Source organism: Meleagris gallopavo, chromosome 7, assembly GCF_000146605.3.
Source record: "Meleagris gallopavo isolate NT-WF06-2002-E0010 breed Aviagen turkey brand Nicholas breeding stock chromosome 7, Turkey_5.1, whole genome shotgun sequence".
NCBI lineage: Eukaryota > Metazoa > Chordata > Aves > Galliformes > Phasianidae > Meleagris > Meleagris gallopavo.
Window position 1 is genome coordinate 427670 of NC_015017.2, and position 26509 is coordinate 454178.

General features: G+C 44.6%; 1 protein-coding gene across 1 annotated transcript; it reads right to left on the minus strand.

The window, feature by feature from the left end:
• Positions 1–10201: 10201 nt before the first annotated feature.
• POFUT2 (protein O-fucosyltransferase 2) lies at positions 10202–25783 on the minus strand. Its single transcript, XM_019616828.1, has 10 exons — positions 25715–25783; positions 25040–25319; positions 24041–24291; positions 22340–22484; positions 21901–22011; positions 17575–17641; positions 14227–14352; positions 13514–13694; positions 12189–12312; positions 10202–12014 (listed from the first exon to the last, which is right to left on the minus strand). The coding sequence occupies exons 1-10, from the start codon at positions 25722–25724 to the stop codon at positions 11861–11863; spliced, it is 1449 nt and encodes a 482-aa protein (XP_019472373.1). The 5' UTR covers positions 25725–25783; the 3' UTR covers positions 10202–11860.
• Between the last annotated feature and the right edge of the window lie 726 nt (positions 25784–26509).

A 26509-nucleotide genomic window follows, 5' to 3' on the forward strand; every position in this document is an offset into this window, starting at 1 on the left:
ACACACACATTATATATACACACACACACACACTATATGTATATATATCCAGGAGCTTGGCTAATATAATTTATATTGGAGTAATGAGAGAAAGTCACTCACCCTGTCCTGGGCTTGCGAGATGAACTCCAATGGAGCGGATCTCCAGAGAGATCCTTCCCCACTGGCAGTCAGCTCTTAAATGGGTCTAGGAGAGGTGGAGCCAGGCTCCACCCCTTCCTGCAGCACAGGTGATTTCCCTTCACCTGTGCTCCCGTGGCTGACTCATTGCTTGCCTCAGGTGATTAATCAGAGGTTCAGGCCGTGATTCAGCAGCCCCGTACACTCCACCCCTTCACAGCATGAACCAATGATTTTGTTTACTAAAAGGGTGAGCTTTCCCTAATACAGAGATCCAATACACCGTGACGCTTATACAATTTCATCGTGACACATGTTGTTAAATTTCAAGATGAGTGACGATTGGTGAAATTTGACATCCTTCTATGGGCCAGCGGTCGATGATGTTACCGGAGGCATATGGTCGTGAGGTGCAGGTCTGTCCTATGTTCCATCAGTCCCATGCAGTCCTTCACCAGGTGTTACACATGATCTGACAGTAACACTGGAACGTTTTGATAACATTTCATTCCTTCCGGTAATCCTGAAGGCTCAAAGACTCACAGGGAGAAATACAGATGTTTCAGAGGTACCAAGAGGGGAAGATCTGCCCTCCAGGGCAAAATACAGGCCGTGTTTCTATCCTGGGTCAACACTTCCGCTTGTACAGGGGCACATCCTGGCAGCGTGCACCACACTTTTTGGTCGGATGTTTGTGGCTGCATAATAAAAATCAGGCACCAAAGGAGGTGTCCTGATCTGCCATAGGGACATGATGGGAGTCCCTTTAGCAATGAAGATCGGAGTGTTGACCACAACATCAGTAGGCCATGTACCTATTACTGGAGGGACTACTGAGCCTCCCACCTCCAACAATCTCCCCCAAGGTGCAAGTAGGCCACACCACTGGGGTCCTACCTGCACCTTCCATGGCCATTTTATTCTGTGGGTGCCAGGATCTAAATTCTCAGGGGCAGGGAGCAGAAGATTATTTTCATTACCAATCTGGGGTCTTACCTGATGATCAGTAATTTGGATCCTAAGCGGGGTGGCCCATGTTGTCTGCAACATTCTCAGGGCACTGGCTCTACCATCTCGGGGTCTTTCATTCAGGTCTCACAAGGTTTCATACAGTCTCTTAGTCCACCTCTGCAGTGACTGGGAGTCTGTCTTCAGGGCAGCCTTAAGAATACCGTTATAACGTACGATGAGGCCTGCCCCCATCGGATTATATGGCAGGTGGAATTGCCATTCGATGTTATTTTCTTCTGCCCAGCGTTGTATCAGTGCACCAGTAAAATGAGTTCCTTGGTTGCTCTCGATGACTTGAGGTGTCCTGTAGGCAGACATCAGTTTTGTGAGTGCCTTGATGGTATATGCCTGGTTTGCTTTCGGTACTGGATAGGCCTGCAGTAGACCACTTGCAGTGTCAACACAGGTCAGGGCATATCTCGCCCCCTCAGACCGAGGAAGGGGCCCCGATATAATTGACCTGCCATCGCTGGAGAGGATTATGTCCTCTAGCAAGATGAGCTGTTGTTTCGGGCAGTGGTCTCGGTCTCATCTTTGAGCAAGCGTTGCAATCCCGGCATGCCCGGATGATGTCAGGTAGCTGTATGGGCAGTCCCCATGCTTTAGCAGCTGCCCACATTGTCTTTTGTCCCGCATGCCGTAGCTTCTGATGTAATGGGCAATGTTCTCGGATGGTGAATTCTCAATCCATCGAACTCGGGCCAGCATGTCAGCTTCATTTCCCGGTGACTGTAGGGGCTGATGACCAGAAACATGGTAGACACGTACAGTCCTGTGTTTGACTGTATTCCATATGTCTAACCACATATCCTTGCCCCAGATCGGCTGGGCATGGATAGTCCATTCTTGGGTGGCCCACTGTGCAATCCACAAAGTGAGCCCTCAGTACACAGCCCAACTATCCATACAGATGTTCAGGATACCATCACCAGGTTCCTTGGTTTTAACCATCTACACAGCTCGCAGTTCTGCCCATTGGCTGCTCTGACCATCTCCCTCGTCAAACCAGATTGTCTCAGTAGAAGGATGGTATGCTATTGCTCTCCACTTGCTCGGATTGCCCTTGCTGGATCCGTCTGTGTACCAAGCATCTTCAGGGATAGGGTATTTTCCCTCCTGAACAGGATTCTTCTGCGGTGGAGCGACCAGTATTCCTTTCGGTGCATCACTGTGATATGTTAGTGGGCCTAGGATCTTCTGAAGTTCTTCTTTCAAAGGGGATGAAGACAGACTACTCCTTTGGCTGAGACAGGCGACCCATCATGCCACTGTTTGTGCTTGGGCCTCCCCTGTTTTAGGAAGGTGGGTCAGATCTTTTACTCACCCCTGAATCGGCAGAGTGGTCTTGACTATAACTTCAGCTGTTTGAGTTATTGGCTCTACTGCCTGCAGTGCCTAATAGGCAGCCAATAACTGTTTTTCAATCATACTGTATCTCTCTTCTGCTCCGTGCCAAACCTGAGACCAGAAACCAATGGGGGTCCGAACAGAACTCTGGCATTGCCACAGGCCCCAACTGAAGCCATCTTGAGTGATGTGAACATCTAACTTGGTTGGGAAGGTAGGATCAAATATACCCAATGCCTGGGCTTGTTTAACTGCCAGTTTCGCCTGTTGAAAAGCATCCTGTTCTGTTTTCCCCCAATCCCAAAGCTGCCCCTTTTTTTGTGAGTCTATACAGTGGTCTTAGCAGCTGCGCTAGGTGAGGTATAAAAGAATGCCAATAACCTAATACACCTAGATACTCTTGCAGCTGCTTCGATGTTGTAGGGACTGGGAACGCCTGAACCTTACCTATGACAGCACTGGGCGGTACTTTGGTCTTTCCTGACCAAACCACCCCCAGGAATTTTACAGACAGGCCCGGATCTTGCACCTTTTGGGGATTTATAGCCCGTCCACTCTGTTCTAAACAGGCGGTTAATGAATCCGCCACCTGTCCTACTGCCTCCAGTGAGTTGGATGTCAGCAGGAGATCATCAATATAGTGATACAAGTTAACATTATCCGTTTTTTTCCAATCGGCCAGGTCACGCGCCACTAGATTATGACAATATGCTGGTGAATGCACGTACCCCTGTGGCAGGACCTGAAAGGTCCACTGCCTTCCTCCACATGTGAACAAATTGATCTTGCGATTCTTCAGTAATTGGGATACTGAAGAATGCATTTGCTAAATCTAGGACACAATTATAGGTTTTTATCTCCCTACTCAACGTGTCCATTAGGGAAGCAATATTGGGTACGGCTGCATGAATAGGCGGCGTGACCTTATTTAATTCCCTGTAATCTACTGTCATTCTCCACGTGCCATCCGACTTTCGCACTGGCCATATGGGGGAATTATATGGGCTGTGGGCAGGTCCTATAATGCCCACTTTTTCTAATTCCTGCACCGTTTTTGATATTTTGTCCTGCCCACCCGGGAGTCTGTACTGTCTCACATTAGTAATCCGGCGCGGTTCTGGCAGGCAAATTGGCCCATGTTTCGCATGGCCTCTTAATATTACCTGCACCGCCCGGATACTAATACATCTCTGTCAGAGTCTGAACTCTCCCATGGTTGTCTGAAGAGCCAGACCGCATAGAATATCTGTGCTCAAGATGTATTCCTGGACTGGGGCAATAGATACCTTATACTCCTGGGGTGGGAGACGCCCTACCCCCAGTTTTAACCATGTTTGGGTGACAGGAATAGTTTGTCCCCCAAAACCACCAATCATCACTCTGTTTCCATGAAATTTGTTTGGATCTCCGTAAATGATTGATGTTTCTGCTCCAGTGTCCACTAATGCCATAACTCTCTGAATATTTTTTTGGGACCAATAAATCGTTAATTCTACATAGGGCCTCCGGTCCCGTCTGGAGGCCCTAGGGGGATTAACATCCCCTGTCACGCCATGAACTGTGCTAGGGCCAATTCTTTTGCTTCCGATGGCTCAGGCATCGTGGCCCGAGACACTTGAGGCAGCTTTTTTTCCTATTAGGAACAATGAAGTCTTCTAGGTTCCATGTTGTTGTTGGTATCCTCTCTATAATTCTTACCCTTGATTTCTTAGGGATAGTTTTGAAATTTTTGATTGTCCTTTAGCTGCCTCCAAAGCTGGAGAAGGACATGGTTGGGCTGGCGGTCAATCTTAGCAAATTGGACCCCAGCTCGAATTAGGTCATTAAACATTTGTTTTCAGGAAACCCTTATGGGTCCTGATCGAGGAGTTCAAATAGCCGGCGTCTTGGTTTTAGTCACCGGCAGGACCTCAGCTTCTTCTAACATCCGAATGTTGTGCCTAGTCCGCAGACGTTCTGTCTCCCCCAGATCAGCTACTATCTGAGCAGCCTGCTGAACTACAGCTTCCGAGGTCACCAGAGGGTTTAATATCGAAACTAAGGTCCCATACAGGTGGGAAGGGGCCTGTTGTAAAATTAAATCTCGCATGCCCGCGATCATATCCGGGCTATCATACGAGTCTTCATATATTGCTTCTCTCATGCCTAACTCACGAATGTAATTTTGAAGGTCCTCCATGGAGGACCATAGTCCTATGTTTAAGGGAATATCTGTTTTATTTGGCCAGACCATCCGGCATGCTGCCATTAACCAATCTATTATTGAGTGGTTCTCATTAGTATACTGGACAGCAGAGTATAGTCTCTGCCTGACAGCAGGGTGTAATGTTACGATGGTCAGCTTTGCCATTTCCAGCCCATTAACCATAACACTTTCTGCTCCTGAATCCCATAACCTGAGCAGCCATGCAGGTATACTCTCTCTCAGCCTCTGCCGAAATCGCTGCACCATGTCCATTAATTCAGTTGGAGTGTATGGCCTGGCTGTCACATGCAAATGCGTTTCAGCAGGGGGCCATTGGTCAGGGGGCACCCCTGCTGGTCTATCTTGTACCTTTTTTGTTTTTTTGAGTTATAATAGGACAGAGTTCCAGGGGATCCGCCATAAATGGAACCTCTAGATCTGACTTGGAACTCCTGCTTTCCTCTTGAACCAGGTCCGCTACTTCAGAGGTATGACTATCATCTATTGAAATACTACGGACCTGACCTAGAAACTGTAAAATTGGTTTTTTCCCCGTCAATACATTAAGTTCTTGCTCCAATTTGTCAATACAAGCTTTTAATAGCTGATTTTCATTTTCTAAGTTATCTGATCTTGTCTCTGCTTGATTTAAAGCATTTAACAGTGGCCATGCAGTGGCCATTGCCTTTCTTTCGTAGTTATCTTTGTCCAGTCCCTGAAAGTATTCTGTTAAGCATACTGAGGAAATATTCCCCAAAGTACACAGGGGACCCCATTTCTCAATTATAGTTGCCAGTTGATAATAAGGAGATCCCAGAAACCCTGGGATCTGCCCGGGGATCATTTTATCAAGGGGAATGGTGTTCTCTCCCTCGACCCATTTATAGAAACTTCATAAGAAAGACATAATGTAAAGTAGATTTGGCCTGCCTGGCTCGCCAATTGAATAATCAACGGATATATAGATGGGGGGGGTGAGGGGGTGTATATCCAGGAGCTTGGCTAATATAATTTATATTGGAGTAATGAGAGAAAGTCACTCACCCTGTCCTGGGCTCGCAAGATGAACTCCAATGGAGCGGATCTCCAGAGAGATCCTTCTGCACTGGCAGTCAGCTCTTAAATGGGTCTAGGAGAGGTGGAGCCAGGCTCCACCCCCTTCCTGCAGCACAGGTGATTTGCCTTCACCTGTGCTCCCGTGGCTCACTCATTGCTTGCCTCAGGTGATCAATCAGAGGTTCAGGCCATGATTCAGCAGCCCCATACACCTGGGCTGTTGGGTTTCATCATTCGAGCTCATTGCTTAATTAGTGCTACTCACTTACTCCATGTAGCATCAGTTGAATGACGTGGATTGAATATCCAACATAGCACAGATACTCATGGTGTTAAGAGGTGCTGTGCTTTTGTACCAACAACTTTTGAAGCATCTAAACCCCCCCATATATTGCTAGTATCTCATTTTCAGTCAGGGTGTTGAGACAGTGGATGTGACAGCTGCATCTGTGTTAGGAAGATGTATGTGGGTGTAGGCGTGTAGGCCTGGCAACTGGGGCCAGAAACAGGTAGATCTGGTGGTTGACGTTGGAAACAAAATGTCCTGATGGCAGTGGCCAGAGATGGACAGACCTGGCAGGAGAGACCAGATGTGGTAGACGCAAAACATGTCAAAATTGAGGCCACGGTCAGAGGAAGGTTGGTCTACTGTCTAGAATCATAGAATCACCAAGGTTGGAAAAGACCCACAAGATCACCCAGTCCAACCATACACCCATCACCAATAGTTCTCACTAAACCATGTCCCTCATCACAATGTCCAAATGTTCCTTGAACACCTCCAGGGTCAGTGACTCCACCACCTCCCTGGGCAGCCCATTCCAGTGCCTGACGAGTTTTGAGTTTGAAACTCAAAATTGCTGGAGGCAGGGCCCCTGTAGTTCTGGTTGCTGTATGTGTTACTCAATTATCGTGAATGCAAAGTGAAAGATTCATTATCAAATTCAGAAATAAGATCTACTTCATCTGGGGAACAACCCACCAGAAACTAGAGCAGCCATTTTCCTGAAAGTACCCTCTTTTTTGATTTATCCTTGTTCCACACATACCCATGCCTCTAGGGCCGAGGTAGGTTTTCCATCCCACTTCCTCCTATCATCTCCATGGTTATGTAGGTAAAATCACAGGCTGGTACATGGCCTATAGCCACTATATATTCTCTGGAGCAGAACAACACTTACTTCTAATACTTCCTTATAAGGATGCTTTATCTTCACAGGTAACAGAAGCCATGTTCAGAGACAAAGAGATTTTCCAGGTTTTGCAATTGTTTAGTTAATGCCCCATTCTTTGGAGAGAGATCCCAGCTGCCTGGCTTTCATGCTCCTAAATCTATGCTATCAGCCCTGACAACCTAGAATCAGAACAGCCAGATAACAATGTGATGCCTGGAGAACAGCTGAAATCTATCTGCACATCTCACAGCTCACCTAGGGATAGGCATCGGCTGCTTACTGCTTCATTTATAACCTCCACCTCTTCCTCCCACTCTCATGATGGCCTCATTATGGAGCTGCCTTCCTCATCTCCTTTCTTCTTCCTTACTAAAAGAGTTGACTTTTGCTTCCATTCTTTCTGCTTGTGGACAGAGGTGAAGGATATTGGTACAAGCTGGTTCTCTGGTTCAGCTGCAGGGCCTGTTGTAGAGGTTGGCTCAGATCCAGAGGTTGTTTCGTCCCTTTGAGGGTGTTGAACAGTGTCTGCTAGGCTCAGGCTAGACACCAATACAGTGCAGTAAATTGTAGCTCTTTGGCATTGCCCAGATCAGGACATGTCTTCTAAAACAGAACTCGTAGGCTGAGATAAAAATGATGTACTAGGAATGGAAAGCAAAAGAGAAATAACAGTAACTATTTTATGCATATATATATATAGACTGGAAGTCTGCTTAAAAATCACTGTAATTCTGTAAAATTAGCAGCTCCCTCTGGGGCATAACTTTCAATGTCCAAACTATATCATGCTGTATGCGGGTATCAGATGGGTTCCAACCTGTGTTTTATTATTATATATATAAATATATATATAATATATATATAATATATTCACATAGCTCCAAAAAGCAGAGTGGCAGATTTAACAAAGGCCCAGTATGTTCCATGTATAAAGAGAAAGAACAGGATGGAATGCAATCTCCAGAAGAACAGTTTTACAAGAAAAAGCAAATACAACCTCTAACGGTAAAGGTTCTTAAAAATGCGATGACCTTGACTTGATACAATGAGGAACTCAGGCCCTACATGCTCTGCATCAGCTCTGAGAGATGCAGAATGTCAACCACAGCTCATTTTTTTTTCTGCCACTATGGGTTTTACAGTGTTCCTACAATATCCAGTTCAACAGAAAAAAATTGTTGGTAGGTGAAAGAAGTGCTGATGCTACAGATATGGCTCAATGTCATTTTCATTAGAGGTGTACTGATAACAAATATAATGTCACTGAAGAAAGCTCAGGTTATGGCAAGTAATTTCATGTGTGTTGAATACATTGGCTAAACAGAGTCAACAGTGAAAAATACACAGCTGTGTTTTCCATTTTGATAAAGAAATTTGCGAATGGGTTCTGAGATTTCTAAAAAAACATCCTTTTTTTCATGGTATTTCATAATATTTCATGGTAATATTTCATCAAAAATCTTTGATAAACACCTTGAGAACTCACTGGGACTAGCAACCACTGCCATCAAACCAGCACAATGTGTTAGTTCCGCAGAAGGTTGGACATCTATAATCCATGTATTATCGGAAGATGAAAAGCATTATGTTTTGTTCACTAATGGATCCTGTTGTGTTGTAGGAAACCATCAAAAGTGGAAGGCTGCATTATGCAGTCCCACATAGCAGGTCATGAAAGCCATGGGAGGAAAAGGTGAGTTGAGTCAATTTGTAGAGGTGAAAACTCTCCAGCTGGCCCTGAAATTTGCTGAAAAATGGCCAGTACTCCATACTGACTCATGAATGGTGGCAGTTTCTTTGTGGGGATGGCTACAGCAATAGAGGTAAAGCAGCTGGCAGTGCAGAGGTAAACCCATTTAGGCTGCTGCATTGTGGCAAGTCATGGCAACCCACAAGCTTCTGGAAAGGTTGATATAATGGACTATTTATACTGAGGGTATTGGGTGCAAGGACATGGAAACTTTGGAATGAAAATTTAGCAGAAGCCACTGGCAGTGGCTTTCCACCCGAAGACAACCATCCTGGTCCTACTCAGACAAAGAGACAAAAAACTTTGGGAGGATATAAAGTCTCCAAAGTGTATGCAGGGAAGTAGGTGGGGAAGACACTGTCAGTTGCTCCTTCCTTGGGAAAAGGCAAACCCATTTCTAGGATTGTCTTTGCCCAAGGATCTGAGTGCATTAGGGGGGCGATGCAAAAGGTTGGGGATATCAGGTGTGTGCCCTTAGGAGATTTAACACTGGGTCAAACTAATCTGTGATCTGAGTTGTATCTTGTAGGAAAATACTGCTGAGCCAATGACAGGTCAACTTTCCAAGACAGAGAGAACATAATCTGGAAGTGTAACTGCCCTAAAAATGGAATATTATCAGTATTACTGCCAAGAATACGTATCATCTGACTAAGCTTTCCATTGCAATGGAAAGTTAGTTACTCTTTAACACAGAAGGCTGCATGCAGAGGCAGAAGACAATACAGAATCACAGGGCAGCTTGTAATAGAAAGAGATATATCAGTACAGGTTGCACAGAGAGGCCATGAGGTCATGTGTATGCAGACTATTGTGTATTGTGTACATATTCTAACAGCAAAGACAAGAAAGAAATGTGTCTCAAGAACTTGTGGACCTAAGAAACAAGGAAATTCCACCATTTAAACAACTGCTGTCATTCTTTTTTCAGCTTTTTACTGAGATTAACAGTTGGAAGCCCTTGACCATGGGAGCTGTCACCTTGCTCTCTAATCCCTGCTTTGAGCCAGAAAAGTGGGTGTCAGAAAATGGGTGAGCAGAAATTTCCCTGTGGCAGTTTGGGCCTTTGGCTTCCTGTCCTTTCGCTGAGCGCTCTGAAAAAGGCCTATCTGTTTTCTCTACAATCCTTTTTATGTAGTGAAAGAAAATAGTTCCTTTTTTTTTTTCCCCTAGGTTCAGCTCCCTTCTTCTCTCCTCGTTTGCCATGCACTGCAAACACCATTTTAGTGGCTTTCCTCTGGACTCGTTTATCAAAATGTAACAGAATTCTGGTGGGAAGGTTCAACCTCTACTGCCATACCACTAACATTTGCCTCTGATGATGTGTGCCAATACTGTAAAACAGGAGGCATTACTTTCAGAGGAGCTCTCATAGTTGCAGTCTCTCAGTGAGAAGAAGGCCAATGCTGGCTGTACTTTTGCTTCTTGGGACGGGTAATGAATAAAGCCTTGCTGGGGTTGCAGGTTTTATCCAAGTATCTCCTATGCTAAGTCAACAGTCTTGATACTGTAAAATGCACAGGTAAAAAGTAGTAAGAATGGACAAAACACACAACATGCTAGAAAGCTTTTTATTTTCTTAATGAACTGAGGTTCTTCTTATATGTAAAATGCCACTATCGCTTTACATGGCACACAGGATAAACAAGAACACAGCTTCATGAGCAAAGGCACTGCTTTGAAATGCTTGGTTCCTCACTTAATAACAAGTAAGAGTCAGCTGCTGCACAGAGATAAAATAAACAGCTGGTAAAAATAGGAGAGCTGCAGCTACTGCTGTCTGAGATGTCTTCATGACCCTCACTGCAATTGCACAGAAGAAACAACCTCAGTGTCTGGAAGCACGTATGAAATACTCAGTGCATGCTGTGTAAGGGTCCTATCTATATCCCTACTCAAACCAAAGAAAAAAGTAAGTGGAAGGTCCACTAACAGAGGAGTAACAATCCAGTAAAATTGGATTTAGGAAAAGTGCCTGCCTCACCTCTTGAAACCTCTCTCTCCTGGTCCATTTTTGAAAAAAGTTTATCTTGCTTAACAGAACCACACACATTCCATTTGAAGCACAAAATGCAGCAGAATACTTCCACCAGACAATTCTGAATAGCAAGAGACTGCACAAGCTAGAATTGGTAGTTACAAAACATTTCTCAAATGGAAGCTGCACTTTCTCTCTGACTGGTAGTGTAGCACAGTGCTCCTCCCATGTACTACCAGCCATCTCCATCAGAGCACAGTGCTATCTACAAGATTTCTGCTTTGCCTATAAACATTATTATGAGGTCCAATGACCTTTATTATCTGTTATTTTCCTCATTTTGTTCCCTTTTGAAAAATGAAAGCAGAAATGCAGGAAAAATTCCTTTGAACTAGTGAGACGATCCATTTAACTGACATGGAAGCATGAAAGGCCTTTCAGTACGTTCCCTAGCAAAGCATCACAGTCTAGTAACTAGTCTCCGTTAGTTGAACATCTGAGTAATACCCAAAAGGTATGAGCATCAGTCAGATTAAATTGACCCTTCGAAGGATGAGGAAAAGCTTCCTTTGTTTCTTTCACCACTATACAAACCCAATCTTGGTGCCTCTCTTAGTACAGGCCCACTGAGATTGCTAGGAAAAGCAGCTGGTTCTCACAGAGAATTATTACTGAGTACTGATTGCATCAAAAAACTTGAATGTTGACAAATTGCTGTTTGAAAAGGGAAGATTTTCCCAGGGAATTGCAGTTTGTGCACAGTCTACAACTTCACATAGTGTAGATGAGCTGTAGTTTCTGCAATCAGAGGCAAGCACTGAGCTGAACAAAAAATAATTAGGTAAAGACAGAAATGCAGTACAGACTGTAGTTATGTTACATTTGTAGATGTTAAACTTTGATGCCCTCCTTCCCCAGAACTAGAAACAGAACTTTGACTTAATTCACTATTTCGGAGCAAAGCTTTGCCTTTCAAATCTCCAGTGCAGTGTCCAGTATTGTCCTGTCACCACAGTTACACTGAGAACTGAATCCAAGGATAACTTCATTTTCCTTGCTCCCATCAGTGCCTGAATAAGAGGATAAATATTGCTTGTGTTTCAAAGCCCAAACATCAAGTAAACAGCAAGAATCATAGAAGAAAGCTGAGGACTGAGTTCTGAAGGGATGTTCTTCCCCATAGACTTTCCTTTTTCTTTTGAGTTCACCAGTATAAGGTCTTTGGATTTCTCTGCATACTAATATACAATTTTCCAGTGAGTTGGCTGCTCACAGTTTTTCTCTTTTTCACCACAAAATCGATTGTAAGTTGTTTTTGGATTAAATCCCAAGATCTCCCTTTCCTCATGAATCCGAAAGGAAAATGTTGAAACTGAGGTGCCTATAAAATACCTGTGGAAAAAAATCAGAACGGGTTTCTGAAGCTCATTTGCTTTTCAAACACAAGTAACAGATTTCAGTCCAATGAATTTCAGTAAGAGATTTGCAAATAACTATATCTGGGTCAAAAACAATATTCAGGTTTGTAACAGTAAAATTAGGCCCAAAGAAAATCAAATTCACTACCTAGCATGTGCACAGATCCACTGGTCAATCACAGCCATTCCCCCATCTTTGTACAGCTCTAGCTCCTCCCAAGTAGGTTCAAACCTCACCATCTCAGGCACCAGTTTCTTGAGCAATTCAATCTCTGAAACAGAGAAAAACAAACTTTTATGTTAGAAAGTGCAATCTGCTGCTGCTGTAAAATTTTAGTGTTTAAAAAAGCTTTGGGTGAACAGTTATAAAGCAAGCAAATCCAAAATCTACTGATTAACTTTATGACACATCTGACAAACATCAGAGTATAGTAAGCAAGGGCTGCAGCCAGTAAGGCAGATGGTGTAAGGTGGACAAATACTGCAGGTCAAGGAAACCTGCACAAGGTATAATGGACACAGCTACTAGTCTCCTTTTCATTTCTACAGAGAAGCTGTAATGACAGCAAACCTAAGATAAATTCACAGTTCCCTGCAGGGGTATTCTTACACTGTATATTTAAACATATCCCTAGACAGTACTGGAAAGGAGGTGCAACCCTGGGGGAAACCCCAGCGTTGGGAGATTTCACAGACATAGCCACCCCAGATGGTTGTTGAAGACAGACAAATGGGTGGCTGGAAGGAGACTTCAGAGATCTCTTCCCAGCAGCATGCAAGACTCTCTGAAAAGCAAAGAAAAAAGGTAGGGTGGAAGGAAGATGAAGAGGAATAGGCAAAGATGGCATGTTACTTATCAAATGTTGCAGTTGGACTTAATGATCTTTAAGGTCTTTTCCAACCTGAGCTATTCCATGATTCTAAATTCCCAATTGTAGAGACTGTCAGAGTCCCTGTGAGAAATGCCTAACAAATGTTTTGACACTGTAATGGAAATGCTAAGTCAAGGCTTGAAGCAGTGACTGTGCACCTAGTAGAAAAGCAGGGCCAACCCAGGAGAGCTCAGGAGTCACCTGAGTGACCACAAGGGCTGGAGCCAGGATCCACCACTTCCCTGATCTCATTTAAGGGATGGCAGTGGAGGCCAAGGTATCTCTCTGGAGATTCCTATATACCTGAGGCCTTCTCAAGGTGAGTAGCTCCTTTCCCTTATTTCTGTGCCTACTCCTGTTGTGTTTGTGCAAATCCTCACCCCCTGCAGCCTGGGATCCTGCTGCTCTGCACATTGTTGTGCTTTCCCTTGCATTACAGATACCAACTACAGATGTTTGAAGGAAACAGCTAGCTGTCCAATCCTGTTCATGTTCAATGATGGAGGCATATGAATTCTTATAAAAGTTGTTTATAAAAACAAAATAATCCTGTGCTCATTCTCAAAAGTCACTGATCCTAAAGTGATTATTATTTGCCTACCATCCTCAACAGCATCAGTGGCTATGAAAACTTTGTCAAGGTTATGCGTTTTCAAGAGGCTGTGGATTTTCTTTGCTGCTCCATGCAGGGAAGGCACATCTTCTCTGTGACCCCAGATGAAATCTTTCCTTCTGAGATGAACCCCAAGGTACGGACCACCTAAAGCTGTACCCATCTTAACCTAAGAGAGAAAGATCAATACATTTTAAAACCTAAGAGTGCCATTATCCATTCACACTGTAAAGGCCTGGGAATTTTAATGCATAATCTCTAGATAAGGCATTGATGGCTGAAGAAAGTAATTTTAAGGTATGGATTTGTAGCACTTTGATTTTTGGAGGCCAGCGTCATACAAGACAAATTAGGGTGCAAAATCTTTGTAAGCAAAAACGCTCTCCTTGACCAAACCCAGAACTGGCAGTTTGCAGCTGAACTTTATAATCAAAGATGATGCTAAACACAAGAAGAGATCTAAGTTTCCTTTAGTGAAATGAGGGCAACAGAAATCTAACAGCCAGATCAGCCAGCTGCATCTCAACACCTTTTGTGTGACTCATGTCACACAAAAAGGAGAGAGTATTAACACATATGTCCACTGTGATCTGGGCAAGGAGAGTGAGATTCATGCATATCTTCCAATATTCCCTGCAGTGTATAGAAAATAAAAGCAATTTATCCCATCTATTACGGGAAGCTAACTGTTACAATTTTACCTTCATCTGTGTCCAGTCCTCATTGTAATGAGTCCTGTCTGCCTCGTCTGTGGATTGAAGGTACTTGTTTCTAAACTCATCTCCTGCTACACGGAGATGTTTAGCAAATACCATACTTCGACGAGTCTGTTGGAATAAGAGCAGATGCTGAATCAGAAAAAGGGAGAGCTAAAAATGACTAAGTGCAGATAGCTTCATGAACAAGGAGCTCTCAGAATACTCTTCTAGTATCCTGAAAGAGATCAATACTGGCTTTCTAATCTCATCCCAAATCTTCTAGCAAAACTTCATATTAAAGGAGGATGTACATACTGTCTGCTGCAGAAGACTCATGCTATAGTTCAGGGACAGACTTTCTCCTTCTTTCTGTATAACGTCAACACAATTTGATCCTGTTGAGACATTAGTCACCTTGCCCTAGATGTGATGAAGACACTATACCCAAAAAGCAGCAGAAATGTGCATACACAACCCATGGCAGTACAATGCACTGGGGAGAACAACAAACAGCTTCGAACGCATGCCCATATCAAACACTTCTGAAGTTCATCCTGATGTGTGTGCAGCTGTCATGTCATGTCACACATACTGCATAAGTGCCAAACAGGTTTTTTCTGGGCACAAAGCATTCCTCTGACAGCAAACATTCTGGATGAATACTCATTTTGCAAAGGCATATCCAAAAGAGAACACACAAACTGACACACTTTCTAAAGTGGATGCTCTCTGTATTTGGTTATTCTATTACATGGAGTATTTCAAATTTGCATGTATGATATTGTCCTTTCTAACTATCTCTAAGTTTTGCTGCTTCTTTCTTTTCATCAGGAAAGAAATAAACAACAGAGACCCTTCTTAGAGGCACGGTGAAAATGGCAAGAGACCATGGGCCCAAGCTGCTGCAAGGCAACTTCTGTTTAGACATAAGGTGAAACTTTTTATTGGCAAGAGCAGCAAAGTTGTGGGATGGGCCCCGGAGAGGTGACAGATCTCCAGCCATGGGGACCTTCTACCCTCAACAGGACACAGCCCAGAACAATCAGATCTAGTTCTGGAATGCAACTGTCATGGCAGAGCCAACTGGACACATCCCAGCCTAAATTTTTCTGTGGCTCTAAGTTTGAGAAAACAAAATCAGTACCAGTTACGTTCTCTTTGTGAACACGAATCAAATGAACAGCACAGATCATCTAATTCTCTGAGGTCATCCTCCCAGTGTGGTAAAACCAAATTCAGAAATCCTGCATTTTGCTGACGTATTCTCGGACAAAGTTGTTCAGACCAGTTATTTTCAGGCTACTCTGCTCCCTGACCTGGAAGTCTAGGATGAGGAGCAGAATAAGCCCCCCCACAGTTCAGGAGGAAATAGTGACCTCTTTGTGGAATGACACAAGTCCATGGGGCCTGATGAGGTTGACCCAGGGGTGCTGAGGGAGCTGGTGAAAGTGACTGCCAAGCCACTTTCCACTATCTATCAGCAGTTTAGGATGATGGTAAGTCCCAGATGACTGGAGACTTGACAGTGTGACACTCATCTACAAGAAGAGACTGTAGGAGAATCCAGGGAGCTAAAGGACAGTGTCAGAGAAGGTTATCAAATAGATCAGCTTGAGTGCAGTCACACAGCATGTGCGGGATGATGATGGGACCAGGCCCAACAAGCATGGGTTCATGAAAGGCAGGTCTTACTTGATCAACCTGATCTTCTGACTGCCCCTGGGTGAGGGAAAGGCTGTGACCTAGACTTCAGAGGAGCCTTTGACTCTGTCTCTCCTAGAAAAGCTGGCAGCCTGTGGTTTGGACAGGGGTACTCTTTGCTGGGTGAAGAGCTGGCTGGAGGGCTGGGCCCAGAGGGTGGTAGTGAACAGAGATAAATCCAGCTGGTGACCAGTTTCTCAGAATAGTGTTTCTCAGTCAATACTGTGGCCAGCTGAGTTTAATATCTTTACTGATGACCTAGATGAAGCAATTGAGTACACCCTCAGTAATTTTGCAGATGATACCAAGTTGGAAGGAAATACTGATCTGCTGGAGAATAGCAAGGCCCTACAGAGGTATCTAGATAAGCTGGATCGCTAGGCTGAGGCCAATGGGGTGAGGTTCAACAAGGCCAAGCACCAGGTCCTGCACTTCGGCCACAACAACCCCATGTAACGCTATAGGCTTGAGGCAGAGTGGCTGGAAGATTGCATTGAGGAAATGCACCTGGGGGTGCTGATCAACACTCAGTTGAACACAAGCCAGCAGTGTGCCCAGGTGGCCAAGAGGGCCAACGGCATCCTGGCTTGTGTCACAAATAGTGCAGCCAGCAGGAGCAGGGAGTGACCATCCCCCTGTACTCAGCTCTGGTGAGGCCGCACCTCGAGTGCTCAGTGTTGGGCCCCTCACTACAAGAAAGACACCGAGGCCCTGGAGCACATTCAGAGAAAGGCAACAAAACTGCAAGGGGTCTGGAGCACAACTCTTATGGGGAGCAGCTGAGGGAACTGGGGTTGTTCAGTGTAAAGAAAAGGAGTCTCAGAGGGGACCTTACTGCTTTTACTACTGCCTGAAAAGGAGGCTGTGGTTAGGTGGGGATTGGCCTCTTCTCCCATGTAACTAGCAATAGGATGAGAGAATGGCCTCAAGTTGTGCCAGAGGAAATTCAGACTGTATGTTAGGAATAAATTCTTCTCTGAGAGTGGTCTGGCACTGCAACAGGCTGCCCAGGGAAGTGTTCAAGAAACATTTAGATGTTGTACTGAGGGACATGGTTTAGAGGAAGATACTGGTGATCTACACAACTGGTTTCAGAACATCAGGAGAGAAAGCCACTTTCTCTTTAAAATTTAAACTATATCAAGCACATCTTTTCTATTTTCTGATGGCTGAACTTTTTATCTTTGTTATATTTTATTAAAACTACTCTCATAGGAATTATTTTATAGACCCTTGGGTGGGGTATCCTGAAGTGCTCAGTGTTACCTTGAAACTTGTAGGAATTTTGCAATCAGAAAGAAAGTTAGCATGATACTGAGCACTCTCAGGAACTCTTTTGAAACATCTCATCTTGAGGCTGACTAGAATTTACACAAAGGCAGTTCTGTTTAGGTTGCAGATGCGTTGCATAGGGGAGGTCCTTCTAAATACAGCTTCCTAGAGCTCTAGATCTTTGGGGAGAAAACTTGAAGACACATTAATCACATTAATCCATAGCGGCCTGAAGACCACCTTTAGCAAATGCTGCTGAAAAAAGTTACTTTCAAGAAAAAAAATCCAAGGCAAAACAGAAGCAGGTATTGGTCAACAACTTTTTTTTAAATCAAAACCAAGTAGAAAATCTAGAGAAGCTAACTGCAGAATACTCACATTCCAATAATCTTTCCCTCCATAGTGGTCATGAAGAAGGTTTTCAGCTCTGTCCAACATCACTGACCTATTAAAAATTGTAGAACTGAGTGTAGTTCCCTTAGGAACAGAATTCACATTATGATGTTTCTTTATACAGCCTATGATCTACTTGGAAATAGAGCAAGGGGAATAGGGATACATCTATGATGTATAAGGCAAATTGCGACCCAGAGCCTGATAAGAATAGAATAATGGTGTTGTGTGTTGCTACTCTCTTCCTTAATAAATGTTACTCTTCGGTGTGATAATTAAACACAAACAAGCAATAACAATCCCTCATATAGCCCTCAGAGTAGTTGCTATTATAGAAATAAGATTGCCAACAGGGAGAATGATCCAAAGGGGAGAAGTAAGCAGTAATGTAACAGCCTGAAAGCAGATTTGAGCTTCTTTGCATTCACAAGAGAAAAACCAGAGAAGGTGGTTTCCATGTATGTAATAAAGCACCCTACAGTAAACAGATTTAAGAATATACAGATGCTAGAAAAGCGTATTAGTAAAAAAGGAGACATTTTAAATTGATTTTTTTAGCTGACATACAAACAGCCTATGTTTTCCATAAGTTCTTTGTACACTGGGAACTCAACTGCAATGTCCAAGATTTATGAAGCAGGGAAGATTCTGAGAGTTTTGAGCATCCAAAAATATACAGGATGAAGATTTGGCGAGTGCTCTGAGCAAACTGAATATGAGTGAACACACAAAGAAATGCTTCTGCAGAAGGGAGATCAAAGTTATTCTACTTAAAATGACAGGAATCAAATAACCGATCAGCTTTAGATAAACACTGTTCCAAATCAGCTAGGCACTTGCATGTACAGCTACAAAAAAATCTGGAAAATAGTCTATAGACTGTGCTGGTGGAGAACAATCACTGCATTTAAAAGAAAGCTTAGAGGTGAATCAGATTGATAATCACCTGGTGAAAGAAAAGCTACTACAGTTAAATTCAACTTTTAAAAGGGGATCTATACAAAAATAATGAAGTTGTGCCCAAGTGAAGAAAACTGAAAGGCTCACAAGCTCCATGGGGTTAAACAGAAAAAAAAACAAACAAACAAAGGAAAGCTATAAAGAATTTTGGCAACAAGAGATAAAGGGCTTCAGTTAAATGAAAAGTCTTCCTTCCAATACAAAGAAAAAGAATATTAAAAGCTTAACAATCATTTAGACATGATAATATCTGAAAGGAAACAAAAAGTGTAATTCCTTGTAGCTATGTGGTAGGTGGAACAGCTGGGAAGATCCCATGTGGGACAGCAAACTCATAACAGGACACACTGAACCAAAGTGTCCACAGGGAGTGTATAGCTACAGGAAGCTAGGACAAGTGACCTAAAGGATAGCCAAGCCATTCAACCAAGGGTGAAGCAGCAGTGCCTAAAATTCTGGTATATGTCCTCTTGCTAAAATGGTGTTAGTATCAGAGGCCTGCAATGAGGCCAGTCTGATGTTAATCCTCTAAAAATGTGCTTTGGACATTTGTGCAACACAGTGGTAAGCTTGATGTCAGTACTGGACAACATAGTAGTAATTATTACAAAAACACAGAACGGATAGCTAGATAAAATAAATTGGTGAGAAGGGACCGTGAATTACAGAATATGCATATTGGACACAACAAGCCTGCATATGCACACAGACTGGGGGAGGACAGGCCAGGCAGCAGCCCTGTGGAAAGGATCTGGGTTTTTGGATGACAGCGAGTGGAACCTGAGCCAGCAGTTTGCCCTGGCAGCCAGAAGGGGCAACCGTACACTGAGTTGCACCAGACCCAGCACTGCCAGCTGGGAGAAGGAAGGCACTGTCCCCCTGGTGCAGCCTCACCTGGAGCACTGGGGGCAGGTTAGGTGCCAGAGCATGAGAAGGACATAGAGCTATTGGAGAGCATCCAAAGAAGGGCTGCAAAGATGGTGAAGGATCTGGAGGGCAACGTGTGTGAGGAGTGGCTGAGGTCCTTGGTTGTTCAGCCCAGAGCAGAGGAGCTGAGGGGAGGAATCATGGTGGCCTAAAGCTTCCTCATGAGGGGAGCAGAGGGGCCACCATGATTCGAACTGGTTGAGAGTGGCAGCCAACAGCTCAATGTCCGGATGGAGACTAATGGACGAGTGCTGTCCACTAGGGGTCAGTACTGGGACTGACGTTATTTTATGTCTTCATTATTTACACGGACAGTGGGATTGAGCATGCCCTCAGCAAATGCACGGATGACGCCAAGCTGTGTGCTGTGGTCAGCATGCCCAAGGGACAGGATGTCATCCTGAGGGATGATGACAGGCTGAGCAGTGGGCCCAGCAGAACCTCATGAGGTTCAACAGTGCCAAGTGCAAGGTTTTGCACCTGTGACGCGGAAACCCCCACCATCAGTACAAGCTGAGGGATGTAAGGAACACAGCGTGTAATGGTGATGTAAGGACCTGGGCATACTGGTGGATGGCAACTGGACATGAGCCAGCACTGTGCCCTTGCAGCCCAAACCCAACCATATACTGGGCTGCATCAAAAGCAGCGCAGCCAGCAGGTCGAGGGAGGGGATCTGCCCCTCTGTGCTCTGAGACCTCACCTGGAGCACTGCGTCCAGATGGGGAGTCCTCGGTACAGAAGAGATGTGGATCTGTTAGAGCATGTCCAGGGAAGGGCCACAGAAATGCTCCAAGGGATGAAACACTTTTCGTAAGAGCACAGGCTGAGAGAGCTGGGGCATGGACAAGAGAAGGCTGAGGGGAGACCTGAGAGTGGTCTTTTAATATCTGACGGGGGGCTATGAGAAAGGGGACAGACTCCTTAGCAGAGTCTGTTGTAACTGGACAAGGGGAAGTAGTTCCAAAACTGAAAGAGGGAAGATTTAAATTGGATATAAGGAAAAGGCTTGTTTTGTTTTGTTTTGTTTTACAATGAGGGTACTGCAGCACTGCCACAGGTTGCCCAGAGAGTTGGTGAGTTCCCCATCTCTGGAGACGTTCAAGGTCAAGCTGAAAAGGGCTCTGAGCAACCTGATGTAGCTGTAGATGTCTGTGTTCATTGCAGAGAAGTTGGACTACATGGCCTTTAAAGGTCCCTTCCAACTCAAACAAATCTATGATGATTCCATGATCTCTGCTCTTCAGTAACAAAGACAGGACTAGAGGCTGTGCACCAAAATGTGGTGGGCATGGAACAGGTTGCCCTCCCCTGCCCTTCTGTAGGACCCCTTCAGAGGCCTGCAGCTGCACTTGCACTGTTATGCTTGTTGCTATTCCTGCTCACATCTGATTGAAAAATATAACCTTGTGGATAAAGTACCTTGTCTGCAGCTTAGGAATACTTCGGCATCACTCCTAATTTTTCTCTTTACTTTCCTCAACACTAGATCTATCGTAGGTACCATGAAAGAATTAACTGCAGGACTACATATATAGACTTTTATGGTTTATTTTATACAGATTCCCACTTTCACTGGCAAATATTGCAGTTTAACCCCCACAGACAGTAAATCACCACTGCTGAAGAACAGGATTTTGCTTCCTCTGCTCCCTGCAGGAAGTACTACAAATTTCACTGCTCTGCCGAAGGGAACTTTCATCTCATTTCCAATTAAACAGTATCGATGTCATACATTTGGCTGTATTTTTTTTCATGGCAAGGCTACACTTCATCTTACACACCTTGTAGTTCTCCTATAGATTTATTCCCCGGACGTATAGACAGTGATTATTTCCTTTTCCTGTTCTACCCTGTACTCCAGTAGCTTTTGCTGTGCTATAACTTCTTCAATTATTACAGGGTCATAACTGTCTGGAAATGCTCTGCTACTGGGACAACGTAAGCATGCTTCATCTCTCATATGAGAGTTTCCCTTTCCTCTGATCATTCTAGTGGCATCTCTGCATTTCAGAACAGAAAGACAAAACGTGCTTTCTATAAACGCAGCTCATACTAATGGGGATTGAGGTCACATGAGATCAAGCACTGCCTCTTCTGATCCAAGATGAGTACTTGGGATACACTATATTTACACTGTTCCCTCTCCTCTTAACACAACATTAAAGCATAAAGGAAGAAGAAGAAAACAAGTAGAGTTATCTACCTGAGAGAGAATTAGGAAGAGCTCAAGGCTATTTCCTCTTAGTTGTTAGCACTGCAGTTAGTTGTTTTTAGAGCATAAATTCCTTCCATAATGATTTTAATGGACCATGGTAGCTTAGTGATGAAACATCAGAACAACGAGACATAGCCTTTAAGTTCTCCCTGCTCTTCCCACCTAGCAATGGGCTTGAGGACATGGCATAACACAAAGCAACTCACTGTGCTGAGGTATTCTTCAGAAGGATGGGGGCTACAACAGAGCCAGATCCTTGAACAGACAGGCAAGAGACATTCAGACCCCGCGTTTCTTCATAACCCCAGAACCATCCCCTAAAAGAAAATAAAAGGTTTTGGTTCACAGGTTTGTATTTTAAGTTGATGCCACACATAGAATGAAATAAATCAGCAGTACACCCTAGGAAAATGATATACAAGGTAAAGAAAACAGACAGTTCCTTTATAATATTTTTTATGACATAATGACTTTTTAAAATTGTTTTTTTCTATTACATTTTAATATTGATCAAGTTTTATAAAGAAAATGAATCCAACGCATTCAGAGGGTCACAAAGTATCACTAATCACCCAAGTTTGTTCCATCAAAGTGGGTGAATTTCTTACTGAATAGAAGACAAGTGAAATGATTGCTAGACGTTACCTGTAGTACTGGTGCTTGTCTTTGGAATACATAAGCTGATCAGTGCAAGGCCTCTCATCTATTTTTTCTTCCCATGTTCCTTCTTTCCATCCTTCCTCATAGCCTTGCAGGACATAAATCTGCTCAATAAAGGGCCCTCCTGATTCTAAACAGAAGGCAAAGCAAAGTATTAATGGGCATGAAAAAAATCATTACAATAAAGGTGCGAACTTGCATTACTTGCAGTAAACATTCCACTGGAAATAATATGATACTAGTCTCTCTCTTCCTTCTTTTCCCTACTGAAAAGGGAAGGAAGTTCAGTGTGAGTTGAACACTGGTCAGGGGATGTGACAACCTGTTAGTTCTACTCAACTATACGTGACTTAATGTGCCAAGCAGAAATTAATCAGCACAAAAGTGTAAATTTTAAAACTGGATAAAACATACTTTATGTAGAACAAAACCAAGCCTTCCTTCCAAGCCTTTGTTCAGCCCTGCACATGCTTTCTTTGCATCTTTGTTTTCTATCATTTATGTGCAGATTATTTTTACCTTTTGATTCATGTAAAATTTGAGTTTGATTCCCTTCACGATCAGAGAAAGTATGAAGCATAGAGATTTTCAGTGCTGTGGGTAGCTGCTACAGGAAGAGCCTCCAGAAGTTCATACCCCTCTTACCCTTCCTCCCTCAAATTTCAGAGTTTAAAATTCTTTTTACTGAAAGGGAGGGGCCAAAGATCCCTTCAGGGCCCTTTACAGAGGTGTGACATTTGGTGGTCTTTATTTCCTGTGCCAAAGAGCTCTGTGACACTTGTAGATTTTGCAGCGTGGTGGTTAACTCTATGTGGCATTACACGCTAAAGAAAATGAAGCTGGGAGGAGTGGTTGGAACAGCAGAAGGCTGTGCTGCCATACAGCAAGGCCTGGACAAGCTGGAGAGTTGGACAGAGAGGAACCCTATGGGATTCAACAAGAGCAAGAGTAGAGTCTTGCACCTGTGGAGGAATAACTGCTTGCATCTGTACAGGTTAGGGGCTGACCTGCTGGAGAGGAGCTCTGCAGAGAGGGACCTGGGTGTCCTGGTGGACAACAGGTTGGCCATTAACCAGCAGCGTGCCCTTGCTGGTAGAAAGGTCAATGTTGTCATGGGGTGCTTTACAAAGAGCATGGCCAGCAGGTCAAAGGAAGTGATACTTCCACTCTGCTGTGCCATGGTGAGGCCACATTTAGAATACTGTATCCAGTTCTGGGCTCTCCAGTTCAAGACAGACAAGGAACAGCTGGAGAGAATCCAGCGGTGGGCCACAAAGATGGTTGGGGCCTGGAGCAACTCCTGGATGAGGTCAGGCTGTGGAAGCTGGGGCTGTCCAGCCTGGAGAAGAAAATACTGAGGGGATCTTACTAACACTTCTAAACATCTGAAGGGAGAGTGTCAAGAGGATGGAGCCAGGCTCCTTTTCTGTGGTGCCTACCAACACAAGAAATGGGATGAAATGGAACACAGGAAATTCCACTTGAACGTGAGAAGGAAATTCTTTACTGTCAGAGTGACAGAGCATTGAAACAAGCTGCCCCCAAAAGTTTTCTTCCCATTTCTCCTCCTGCCAACTGATTTTTTATTTCACATACATAAGGATAAAAGCATACGCAAAAACAAACTTCTATAGAAAACATCTCCATGATTTAGTCAAGTGTAGAATGCATTATTTCATACTTTACCTGCAAGGAACTGCTCATATTCAATCACAGGGATGTTCCTATTAAGGCTTGGGAGATCAAAGAATTCAGACCAAGGGATTCGGACCTGAAGGATGTCAGGGCTCTGCCAGTGATAGAGACGTCCCCAGGGTGGCAGAACTAACACCCAATTTTCACTTTTCAGTAAAGTCTTCATAAGTGAAGCAATACGAATGTAGACATCTCTGCGAAGGTTGAATCCTTCAGGAGGATTTACATCATACAGAAGGTATCTAGAGAGAGCAAGGCAACGTCACCCTTCAGGAAGAATTCAAAGCAATTACACAGGTTATTTTACTTCATGTATATGTGGTGCAACTCTACTGCAAGGATAATTCTTGCTCTTTCATGAGTTTGTGGTATTCAGGAGATGGAAGGGAGTGTACATGGGGGAAGGCTGAGCAGTGCATGCTGCACAGGCAGAGGAGACCATGGCATGCCTTAGCACTACAGGAACGATGGTCCCAAGAGACTCTCCTATTGTTGAAGGCCTTCTTGGCAGGTCTCTCCTGCAGCAAAGGATGACGCAGAAGGGACACCAAGCAAACACCCTGAGCATCTTGCACAGCCTGAAGAGTAATCTGTATGCAATGAGGGGGGTGAAATGACTGACAAGTCACTTGGGCTAATTCCTGTGACACAAATACTGACAAAGGAGGACCCTTTGAGGAGGGCAGAAAGGGTGAGTCCTCTCTGCCACTAGAAAAGGCCACCAGAAAGGCAAAACTGGTGTTGGTAGACAGAAAGAGACCCCAGGCAGCACCCAAATCACGACGGCTATGATGGTGCTGTCTCCCAGACATGACTCAAACAAAACAACAGGGTGAACAAGGCTTTTGATGTGCCCACAAAATCACTTCCCAATGGTGCTGTTGGTCACCATATCAGGAGACCCATGGTCTGAGCGGAAGTAGTGAAGGAGGGGGCTCAGACCCAGGGAGACAGCACTGCCTGGGCCAGGGTGGTAGGGCTGCTCCTCACCGAGTGCGTGGTGCGGCAGCGGCAGTGGGCAGCGAGGTGGCAGCATGGCCAGCACGGAGAGCAGCGGGCAGCGACTGGGCAGCAGCGTGTGGTGGAAAGGCCAGGGTGGCCAGACCCAGCAGCAGTAGCATGAGGAGGCCAGGGTGGTGCACTGCCATGTCCGGGGTGGCCTGGTGGCGGCTCAGCCCTTCTCTCAGAAGAGGCCAGAAGTGAGGGGCCGGAGGCTGCTGCCTGTGAGCCGGTTCAGCTCCTCCAGGATTTCCTCTTCCTTCTGGTACATCTGTAGGAGAAGGGCACAGGGGCTGAAACAGCTGCTGAATACCACAGGCCAGAGAGGAGAGCAGGGACATGACATCTGTGTGATAAGCAGCGTGTCCTTACCAACATGTACCCCAGTTTGTCAGGGCTGTCCAGGATGGTGGCAGAGCCCTGGAACAGGCTGTCCAGAGAGGTGGTGGAGTCTCCTTCTCTGGAGATATTCCAACCCATTCAAACACTTCCCTGTGCAACCTCCTGCAGGGAGGTTGCTTTAGCAGGACACTGGACTAAAGGATCTCCAGAGATCCCTTCCAGCCCCTGCAGTTCTGTGATTCTGAGATGGACAAAGGGAAATCTTTTCAGCTTTGGTACAGTTTGGGCACCATGCACCCTCCCAGGGCAAGGGCACCGCTTTACCTGTTGCCATTCCGCCTTTGTGTTGTGCTGGTAGCCAAGCAAGTGACACAATCCATGGGCTGCAGTCACCTGCGCAGAGAAGAAAGAATAGAGAGTAGATGTTACTAACCTAACTCCCAACATTTGTCACAGCTTGCTGGTACAGGCAAGATCAGCAACAGGAGTGACACACAGTTGGCACTGGTATCAGGCAGCTTGCTCTGCTGAGCTGTGCCATGAACAGTGCCACGAGCAGTGCCACGATTAACCCTGCACCATTTCAGCAGCCCTTTCACCAGTGCAAAGCCCCTAATTTCTCCAAAGTCTTGGGCTCCACTCACTGTCATGGAAAGCAGCCACTGGCTGGGCAGATTCTGAACTGAGACCTCAAGGAAGGTGGTGGGTGTAGGCAGTCTTCTGTCCTTCCTGTACGGAAGCAGTGTGCAGCTGAAATTGCTCACATATGTTATTTTAAATTAAACCAAATCAAACTCCCAGGATTTAATTAATCATAGAACCGTTTGAGATGGAAGGGACCTTTAAAGGCCATGTAGTCCAACTTCTCTGCAATGAACACAGACATCTACAGCTACATCAGGTTGCTCAGAGCCCTTTTCAGCTTGACCTTGAACGTCTCCAGAGATGGGGAACTCACCAACTCTCTGGGCAACCTGTGGCAGTGCTGCAGTACCCTCATCGTAAAACAAAACAAAACAAAACAAGCCTTTTCCTTATATCCAATTTAAATCTTCCCTCTTTCAGTTTGGAACTACTTCCCCTTGTCCAGTTACAACAGACTCTGCTAAGGAGTCTGTC

Bases quoted from the DNA above. Each gene is read 5' to 3' on its own strand.
- POFUT2 (XM_019616828.1), bottom strand. The intron at 17,642-21,900 runs GTGAGTTGCTTT...AATTTTTAATAG, and splicing joins CTGAAGAATACCTCAGCACA to GTCAGTGATGTTGGACAGAG. The intron at 12,313-13,513 runs GTAGGCAAATAA...TCTCTGTTTCAG, and splicing joins CACTGATGCTGTTGAGGATG to AGATTGAATTGCTCAAGAAA.